At 40.0% G+C, this 10,615-nt stretch overlaps 2 protein-coding genes across 2 annotated transcripts; one reads left to right on the plus strand and one right to left on the minus strand.

Moving 5' to 3' along the window:
- The first annotated feature begins 948 nt into the window (after positions 1-948).
- On the plus strand, positions 949-3,288 carry LOC149106293 (protein O-mannose kinase-like). The gene is made up of 2 exons (XM_089298358.1): positions 949-1,530; positions 2,138-3,288. Exons 1-2 carry the CDS (start codon positions 991-993, stop codon positions 2,699-2,701), a joined length of 1,104 nt encoding a protein of 367 aa, XP_089154484.1. The 5' UTR covers positions 949-990; the 3' UTR covers positions 2,702-3,288.
- Positions 3,289-5,350: 2,062 nt separating this feature from the next.
- Positions 5,351-9,062, minus strand: LOC149106294 (collagen triple helix repeat-containing protein 1-like). The gene is made up of 3 exons (XM_089298361.1): positions 8,926-9,062; positions 6,777-7,034; positions 5,351-5,839 (listed from the first exon to the last, which is right to left on the minus strand). The coding sequence occupies exons 1-3, from the start codon at positions 9,016-9,018 to the stop codon at positions 5,486-5,488; spliced, it is 705 nt and encodes a 234-aa protein (XP_089154487.1). The 5' UTR covers positions 9,019-9,062; the 3' UTR covers positions 5,351-5,485.
- Between the last annotated feature and the right edge of the window lie 1,553 nt (positions 9,063-10,615).

Here is a 10,615-nt window from a genome sequence, read left to right on the forward strand (position 1 = left end):
ACTCATAGAGAAATTGCGTTGGGGTGTACGGCCCGCTTCCCAAAACCCTTTATGACCTATTTATGACCAAAATCTGCAACATTTCCTACCCTTTTTATGACCTGACCAAAAATTTGATACCCTACTTATGACCTGACCCTTACACAAATACCCTAGTTCCTTTGTTCAGACCAAAGTTAAATTGCTGTAAATATAATTTGTGAGAGCCTTTTGTTGATGGTCTTATCGTTAATGATGAAATTAAAAAGCAGCTTCTTCTTAAAGACATACCCATATCAAGACTAGAGTGCAAAACCGTACCGTATTTAAAACCAAAATGGCCAAAACAGATACCCTATTTAAGGGCCTTTAGGCTCTCACTAGCTTATACAAGGAAGTACCTCCAGGGACCTATAGCCACCCAGCGAATCACTGGAAACCTCCCGCCCGTGTTGACAAAATTGTAGCTTTCTTTGAAAGGGCAGCATGAAAATAGACGCCTCACCCCCAGAGTTACCATGGTAACCAACAGCGTTGAGAAGTGAAACTTCTCGTTCATCACGGAACCCAACTTAATAAAAAAGAAAAACCCAACAACCCAGAAGGTTTTGCTGTTTCAGGCAAAACTTTCAACCCGCTCATCTCGAATCTTAAAAAAAAAAAAAATTATAAAACACGGGCACCTTATCACTGGCAACCATTAACTCGATCAAATGCAATCAATTATTGTCATTTGTTAAAATGGAAAATGAAAAGGAGCAAACAAGAGATGGATGGAGATGGAATTTTTCCTGTAAGAAATATGTCAGTATTATTGAACTTAGCATGTAACATGAAAAATATTGTTAACATCACCAAGTCGCGTTTTGCCTTTAAGCGTTACTAATTTCCAAATAATTTACATACTGGACGAAAATTGAAAACTGATCCATTAAGGTTGCTAGGCTTTTTCAGAATTTAATTTTTCCCTGATATGAAGATGACTTAGAAACTAGCTGAAATTTACATCGCATGATGCTGCTAGTAGCCATGATGGCCTTCTTCGCGAAGATACCGCATAGGCTAAAAGCTTTATTAAAAGCTGTCCTGTGTATCGCAACAGTTTCCTTGGCCTTGCTCCTGATTAATGCCTATTACAATAAACCTGTTGGTACTTTAAAATATAATATTACTGTTGAGACGCAAAAAAACGGCGTCGCTTACCACGTAGACAAACCGCACGCTATGATGGCGTGTACGGACAACATGTTCATATCACGTAGTAGTTGTGTGCCATGCCCTAACGGAACATTCAGTTTTCCGGGCTGGACTGAATGCAAGCCTTTCTTGGACTGCTCAGAAATTGCTCCTCAAGTTCATCTCAAGCAGAAAGTGTTCGGAGGAATTACAAAAGTGAAGTGGATGGCGGAGTGGAGAGGTCACGAAGTTGTTTACATGAAATGCGCTTCCCGGCGCTGTGAGAAGCGCTGTTTACGCGGAATGACTAGGATGGAAACGTTTCAAGGGCCCTTTGTTACTCGTCTTATAGGGAGATGCTACGATAAACTAGAGGTAAGTTTTTGTATTGTAACATCTGATAAATTTACTTGTGATTGCAACGGCTTGTATTAGTGATGATGTAGAGAATCTGCTGTTGTTTCAAAGCGCAGGAAGAAAGAATGTAATATTAATTGAAGCCGGGTCAGACGGACCTTGACGGTGTGTGTGAAGAACAAGTTCTTTCTTTCCACCGTCGGCCACATTCAACAAATATTTAATGAGAAGCACCTTACAATTAAATCAAAACATTCCATTTTTTTTCCCATTCTTATTATACAATGGAAAATAGTTCCTTCATTTTAATTTGGGTGCCTTGACTGTATTGCCTATGAGTCAATATCAATCATGATTAGAGCAAATCCTAAACGACTATGAAGGGCTTCAGATAGGACGTCACATACATTTCTTCCAAGAAAAAAATAAATATAACCTTTATTTACTCTTACAGTGAGGTATTTACCGCACCCAGATTCGGCCAGTGAGCATGATATCCCAACCATATCAGGTCAGTGACTTGATATCGCAGGATATCAGGACAGTAAACACGGCTTCTGATTGGCTAATTTCAAGAGATCTGGGTACGGTAATTTCTGGTGATATGCTGGTTGTTTTATTGCAGACCGTAACGATGCATTATAAACACGGTTCGGGGAAAACTATAGATCGGCGTCTTCAGCAGCCAGAGTTCTCCCAGTACAACAATTTACAGACAAGATTTCAGCTGATCCTGGATTACGTCAAGGTCATGAATTACCTGCACAACAGTCCAGTCGGAACAATTGTAATGTGCGATACGGCTAACATACGAAAAGCGCTCTCCCAATACTTGATCACTGATGACTTTCACCTAGTTGTAAACGACTTGGATAATACACCACTTGTTGCGGAAGCAGATAGAATACTATGCGGCCACAGGAGGGCGACGGCATCAAATTCATGGTTTTCACCAGAGCAAAGAGGGCTATCTGAATCAGACTCGACGCCTAAAACCGACGAAAAAATAGAAATTTGGAGGATTCCAGCGGTCATGCAGATGCTACTTGGCGACGTCGACGGCAGCAGTTTTGTGAAGAGCAAACTTGAGGAGGTGATGACAAGGTGTCGAGCCACGAACCCACAGCAGCGACCGACAGCGAACGAAGTCGTGCAGGAGTTATTGAGAGTTCAGCAACTGATCACTTAGAGTTTGAGTCTGTTGCGATTCCAAAAGAGGAGGCAACAGGCCATTTCCGAATTACCTTTAGCCTCCTTCTCAAAGAGAGTCTTGGTGCTCATCCTTTCACGTAGAAATAGGATTTTATTCACATCGAAATTAAACTCATTTTCATATGAATGATAGAATTGATAGAGAGGATTAACGCAACTCGGAAATGGACTATTCTGGAATGATTGTAAAACGATGCTTTCGCGTGTATCAAATCAGTTAGTAGAGACTTCAATACGTTATATGACAGAAAGAGTGTATCTCTACTAGACGTAAATATTGTGGCATTCAATGTTATTTTATCAATTGAATTCGGGGGCAGACGTGCTTGCAAAGTTGTTTGAAGACAAAAATGAACATTAGCCTGCGTGTCAGACGTTCAAAGGGGAGAGGGGAAGATAAGAAGCGCGAAGCGATAGATATGTTATGGGATCGACCAGACAGCTGAAATGTGATGGATGTCGTTATATTAACTGCAGAGCAGAGAGAACATATGGAACCAGGGTAAGCAGATTGAACTTGTATTCATAGGATAAAATAGGACTAATCTGATATTTTGTACTTGTGTGAAACAAAAAAAGAAAAAAAAAACTTGCACACCCTCAAACTTGAAAAAATAAAGCACTTTTTTACTCGTGCAGTTTAACCATAATTATGAAACTCAGTTGCCCTTTGAAGAGCAATGGTGCAAGCTAGGATGAGGGATAGGTGAGAGTGCCTAGCGATTTGTGAATATGAAACTGATAATGCACTGAGCTAGGATCTCATAAATGGGGAGAATCCCTGTGTCAATAACACATAATGAAAATCTCTGGTGAGGGTTCTTATTCGTTCCACGTTCTTCTCTCTCGCTTGTTATTCTAGAGCGGTTTTCATTTGAGGGTCGAAAAGTAATTGTTTTGCATCGACTACGCTACACGATTGTCTTAAGGGCGCATCAACCGATTCATGCGCGCTCGCGCGCGTTGCTAAGGAGGTGAAATTTCACTTCCGGTTACTTACGTAAACCTCAGCGCGGAAAATAATAGCAACTCAAAAACTTGCAAATTCGCTTACATTTTAGATGTTTTTCTTTGTGTTTCACAAAATGCAAAGTAAAAAAAAGTACAAGCAAAGACAAAATAAGAGAAAGACAGAAAAATAAGAGCAACAGAGACAGAAAAACTAATTCCGTGTGGCTTTGTTTGATCTTACCGAAGTGCGCTGGTAGTGTAAATTGCGCACGCGATGCTAAGGTAACTTTCAATATATATCGGACGCACTTCAGGTTTCTTTAACTGCTAGGGGAAATGCGGTTTTTCATTAAATCCAGCCTTTTTCGACGAATTTCGATTAAAGCCAACGTTGCAAACATAGCTATGCATTCCTTTTCCGAAATGATGTTGTTTTTTATTTATTCTTCAGAAAATTACGAATTTTTCAATATTTTGAAATGCTCTCAAACTCTGACCTTTTAGAAATGAAACAAAATCGATGCATAGCGTAATGAGAATTTAAATTAAAATATTAAATCAATGGAAAAAATCCCGATAAAGCAATTTGCCTGGGAGCCTTTGCATTTTTTCTGTATTAGTCACATGACCATAGGCGTTACCTGATGACGTCATCACTAGTGTTACTGATCATGAAAAAGTTAAAACACACGAAATAACTCTGAACTAACTAAAAATGATGAGGTTATATGAGAATAAATTTTCCTTAGCAACGGCTCGAAAAGATCGATTAATGGGCCTTTAAGGTGTCTTACATTTTCCTTTCTCTAATTACTGCTTTCTTAATTCTTTAACCATTATATGTGATACTTGAACAGCGCTCAAAAATAAAGGGAGAAAGCAAGAATAGATTAAACTCTTTCACCAATTGTTTATCTTTTCTTTTGTCATATATTTCAGCCCTAGACTTAAACAGGTATTTTAAAGCAGTTTCAAACTATTGCTACGTATACCAAAGTAATTGAACGCGTTTAAAGTGCTGAAAGCGTTTTCGTTCCTTCTTAGGGTTACTTGCTTTATTTTTCCTCGCGCGAGTAATGCTGACGTCTGACAGCCTATCGCAACGCGCGCTATTGACTTTCGGACATTCTCGTCCCCAGAGACCGCGCTCCTTTTCTTCAGCACCAAAACCTGCGACCTCTGGACAGGTCCAGTGAGATTCCGGTCCTGATTCGCTTTGCAAACCCAATAGAATGAGACCGGAAGTGAGGGGAAGTCCGTGAATCACGCACTTCCAGTGTTGGACCTGGCCAGAGGTCGCGATTCTTGGTGCTGACCAAAAGCAGCGCGGCTTCTGGGAACGAGAATGACATTCGGAGAAAATGTAGTGAGCCACCTTAAAAAAACTCTCGCCACTTTTTCATCCAATCAGAAGTAAAACCAAAACCAATCGCAATTTGCTCGCACACGTTTTCCCGCGCTTCGCGGCAACTCCAGGTATTTACTACGAGTTTTGATTGGTTAATTGATTGCCTTTGTCCTTTGTGATTGGCCACAAAGGTTGATTTCACGCCACTCGCTTGAAAACCGCTCTAATAAGTCGCTAAACTATTATGATAACCTCTGCAACGTAATCGAGCCGTAATGCGAACAAAGGGTAAGCCACACAAAGAGCAAAGCCAAACAGCAGCCATACTTGCATCATAAGTTTACCGTCTTAATTTATTGACTTATCCCCAGCATGCTTTGCCACATTATTTACAGTAATGTAACTTTTGCGTCGTTTTAAACAAAGCCTAAAACGCCAGCATGTGGATTAAACCTAACTGCTCTAGACAACGGGAGGTTCCACCTCCTCTATAATAATTCTACTGACTGAATTCCAACCCGTGTACGCGTTATGCACGGCCTCCCCACGGCCTTTGCATCGACCGACGTTGAGACCAACTCGTACCAGGCCCTTGCCAAGTCCAGTACAATAACCTTCAATGTTAGCCGAGCGGTGAATGTTGACATCGATACTCTGGTACACGAGAGCATCAACAGCAGCCGGTGCCTTGCATTCGACGTCGTTGAAGGTGAAAAACCAGCGCATACAGCAAGATGTGCAGCCAGTGATGCGAATGTTCCCCATGTAAACCACGTGAAGATACGTGTTTGGGGCTGCCTTAGTGAACGGGCATTCCTTAAAATGAAAACAAAGAACTGATTAGAAGCGGACTAGAAATATACACAGTCCGGCAGACCGACAGAGCAGATCGACAGCCAGACTAACAGACAGGCAGGCAGAAAAACATAGACCGACCGAATAGCGAATGGCGAATAGCGAATAGTACGAATAGTCTCGAATAGTGCGAATAGTGGCGAACAATCGCGAATAGTCGCGAATAGTCGCGAATAGTCGCGAATAGTGATCATGACGAATAGTCGTCAATAGTCACCGATTTAGTTCAGCACTGATCTGGATTCATGAAATTGATTACTTGGAGCGAAAGCATTTATCCGCGGACTCTGATAAATTCGACCAGGTACGTTCTGTGCAAAAAACAATAAAACACAAATGTGAGGCAAGTGGTCTGTGATTAGTTTATCAACTGAAAAGACACAAACGAGTGCTCTGATAACTGGTTATAAAAACAAAAAAATCTAAGCTATATCCTGCGTTAATTGATTATCCAAATAAGACAAATAAGCAACAGAATTTCAGTGAATTTATAACCTTTTCTTCTAAGGAGTCGGGCTAGGGGTGTCCATCGCCAACATAAAGAAATCAGAAAACACAAGGATAACCTAATAAAGACGCATTTACGCTTTTGCAGCGGTGAAAACTGAAGAAATTACGTTTAGAATAACCACCTTTTGTCCTGATAATCCTTTATATATCCCATGTTGCTGCGAGGTTGTCTGTGAGATACTGGGTACCCTATTTGCTACTATTTCCCACTATTCGTCACTATTGGCGACAATTCGCAACGGTTCGCCACTATTCGCATTATTCGAGACTATTCGTACTATTCGTACTATTCACTATTCGGCACTATTCTCTATTCGCTATTCGCTATTCGCTATTCGGGTTTTCCAGACACAACCACTAAACGGGATAGCAACAAATTTTGTCTTACTAGAACTCGCCCAAGGTCGGTCTCGTCATTGATATCGTTCCAAACACACTGCTTCCATCTTCTCTTGAGCCCAGGACTCCCCGGCGTTCCTTTGGGCCCTGGCCGTCCAACCTCTCCTTTGGGTCCTTGTAACCCGTCCCGTCCCGGTGATGCCGCGGGAGCGGGACTTCCCGGAACTCCGGGTATCCCTGGATGACCGGCTGGGCCGGGGGGACCTTGCACTGGACAGGTGGTGCTACAAGATTTGTTCGATGATTCCTAAGACATTAAATAACAAATCAGTACCCTTGCCTCGACCACTAAAGTCTGTTTAGAAAAGGGCTATTCAATCAAAGAAAGAATAATTTTGTTAAAACTTAGCACGTGCAATAAGTTGTTGTCCGTACATTTTGCTCGTTTGCTTGTGTTTATGTCCTCATTGTTTGTTTGTTTGCTTGTTTGTTCCTGTATTTATTTTTTACAATTTCTATTTTAAAAAGGGTTTCACTTCGGAGTGATAATTTACTCTTCGGTCTGGGATAATTTTCTTGCGACTGTTACGAAAAATTGTCCAAGTCTAGTTCTAGACCAATTTAGAACCTGAAGTCATTCAGCCGTGACCAATTTGTATAAGAACATTCCAGAACATTCTGATCCTTACGTAATTACTCAGATTAGAAACTGTGTCAAACTACTTAATTTAGTTCCAAATAGAAGTTTCTAGAACTTTAAGCCTCATGTATATTAGAGCAAGCGTTTCTTCTGTGAGAGAGATTGATTCAAATTTGAAGAAGCTTAGTGCTGTAAATTCGCGAAGTTACCTTACGGAAATAAATTGGTTTGTTGCTGTTACCGGCGATCCTGAGTTCTGTCTGGAAACAACCCTGCTCTAGAGCGATACTCTTAACAGCGACAAATCATTGCGCTATTTAGGTTTATAAAGCTGCCATCGAAACCTCGTTTAGACGATGAAATTTTTGTAAGCCGAATCTATGGTTAGAACCACTTTCCTTCTGCTAAAATAAGGTTAGCAGAGTATTACGAAACTGTAGTAGAGCAGCAAGCTACAGGTTAGGCGTTCTCTTTCTCCGCAGACTTTTTGCAAATCCTCTGTTAGGATCAACGGTGTATTACAAGGGGTGCGCGTCCTAGGGGGCGCGTTTGGAGGGTGCGTGTTCGAAGACACGCGTTCGTAAAACGAACCAGAGACTTATAGTGACCATGGATTCACTTTTACATAAGAGCAGTTTGTTACTGCGCCTTGCTTCTTCAATTTGGTACGTTTTGGATGAAAATTTTAATTTTGAAAAACAGCAGAAATACAACCCTTTGATGGCTAAAAAATTTGCAGTGTACCCCGAGAACAAACCCGTTCAAAAAAACAAACAATCCAGGCTAAGCTTATGTCTATAAAAGTTCGATTTCAAAGCTCTACAGATGATCGTGTTAAATCAACCAAGCCTTTTTTATTAAAGACTTTCAAAGAACAAAGACCAATGGTGGCAAAAGAATCGGCTGATTCGCTGGTTTCTGTAGTGGCCATGGATTCACTTTTGCAAATAAGAGCAGTTTGTGACTTCGCCCGGCCGATTGCTTCTTCAATTTGATACGTTTTGGAGAAAATTTTTAATTTTAAAAACAGCAGAAATACATACCCTTTTTTGCCAAAACAAAAATGTGCACTGTACCGCGAGAACAAACCCGTTTGAAAAAACATACAATTCCTGTAGGCTGATCTTATGTCTATAACAGTTCGATTTCAAAGCTCTGCAGCTGGTTGTGTTAATATCAACCAATTACAAGCTTTTTTATTAACTACTTTCAGAGAACAAGACTATTAGTGACTATTGGTGACTATTGGCAAAAGAATCGGTCGATTTGCTGGTTTCTGTACGTAGCACAAATACCGAGGGTAGATTGCTCCCACCCTTCCCCTAAGTAGGATACTAATCCCTCGCGATCCATTCCGGGCCCAACTAGTTCAAGGCAGCCCTCCGCTTCACTTCTAGCTGAAAAAAAGTCAAATTGCAACTCTTCCATGCCAAAGAACACAACATAGAGCTAGACTTTACAATCCGGAATTTAAGGCGCTTTCACCTTAAAATAATTGTGTTTCCCAAGGCTATAAAATAGCATTTGTCAGTATTTCGCTTGACTTCGCTTTACTTACATGATGATCAGCCACTGCAAAGTTCGTCACGTGGAACAACATCAGAAAGCATAGCCCATTGCAGAAATACTGAAGAAGTGTTTTAGCGGCCATCGTGCACAAACTAATTCTGAAACCACAATCTCTTCTCTTTTTTATTTATTTTTTCCTTGGATGTGTGTGTGTTTAGACTCCCTCCAGCTGCATAAATGGTGCATCTGACCTGTTGTAACATTACCATGTTAATCAGATATCAGGCTTTTTTGACTGGTTGATCGTCGAGAAAGCAAATTGAAGTTAATTAATTGTGTGGCAATGTTTGTGTATACCATTAAGACTCAGTCCAGCTGCATAAATGGTTCATTAACCTCTCCTAACATCACCATTTAAATCAATTATCACGCGTTTCTATTGGTTGATGATCTAGAAAGCAAATGATAGCTAATTAAGTGTGTGAGCCATGTTTGTGTACCATTAAATCGTCATTACACCTGACTCAAGTTAGCCTGAGGAGCTTTGTTTTTGTTGGCCGGTTGAGATATGTTGTCTTATGTGCTGTGCAGAATTTACTAATTTTGCATACCATTATTTAAGGTCTGCTTTAATAATAGCGTCTTAATCTGCTGCTGATAACAACATATGCATCGACTTCAGATTATTAGGCTGCAATTAATTCCGCTTCGTAAATCGATGAAAACTGAACAGCTGCACTAGCTTTCTGAACTTAAATCATAATCCAACGACAAATTGTTTTTAACGACTTTCGCACCAAAAATGTTCTCACTTACAGGTGTTTGTTAAAAAATCTCGCCATACAGTAAGGTAAAGATCAACTTTTGCGAAAAAGTAATTAGCAAAAATGTGTGGGTTGGCAGTGCCCGTTTTAGAAATGAGGTGATGCGAGAACCATACGTTTTTAGGGTCGTTAGTAAAACGCGTAACCGGTCGGCGTATATGTAATGGCTTAAAGAGTAAACCACGAAACAGGAGTTTTTCTTTTTTGTCCTTCTTCCTCTTCTTTTTTTTTTTTTTTTTTTTTTTTTTCCTTTGTTGTTGTTGTTGATTTGGTTTGTCTGGTTGCCTTTTTTTTGCTTGTTTGTTTTTTGAAGTGAAAAAAAAAAAAATTGTTAACGTTATTCGTAAGTCCAAAGGAAGTCTGTGTAGGAGACTACCGTTATGTTTATTGAGCGAACGTTTTAGAAGTTCTGTTGCTGTAGCGAAACTGACTTCTATCTACTGGTTTCCTAGGCTCCTACGCGGCTCCTACGCAGACATTATAACGCCCGTCTCCGCTTGACGAGCCTAAGAATGTCTGCGTGACTTTTGACGTTTAGTTTTCCCTTTAAAGTGCCTATGAAGTAAAAAATAATCACTGCTTATTTGAAAGGTTTTTCAAAGTACAGAAGACTGGCTTTTTCTTTTTTGGAATATCTTTTTTTGTTTCAGAGATATTCACGTTTTTGTATTATGCAAATGAGGAAAGTGATAAATAGTTCCACTTAAACAATAAAATACTGAATCAAGAATATCTCAAGAAATATTGGAGTTCTTCAAATTTGGCAGCAGAAATGTCCATTACAAAAGAAACAGAATGACACCTATTGTGTTAAATGAAATATTCGATACAATGGACCTATATTATGGAATGAAACTGATGAGAGATTTAAGATTCTAACTCCCTATTCATTCAAAAGAGATTATTCTCGCATTT

Source organism: Orbicella faveolata, unplaced genomic scaffold, assembly GCF_042242905.1.
Source record: "Orbicella faveolata isolate gen_17 unplaced genomic scaffold, um_ofav_v1 contig_3, whole genome shotgun sequence".
NCBI lineage: Eukaryota > Metazoa > Cnidaria > Anthozoa > Scleractinia > Merulinidae > Orbicella > Orbicella faveolata.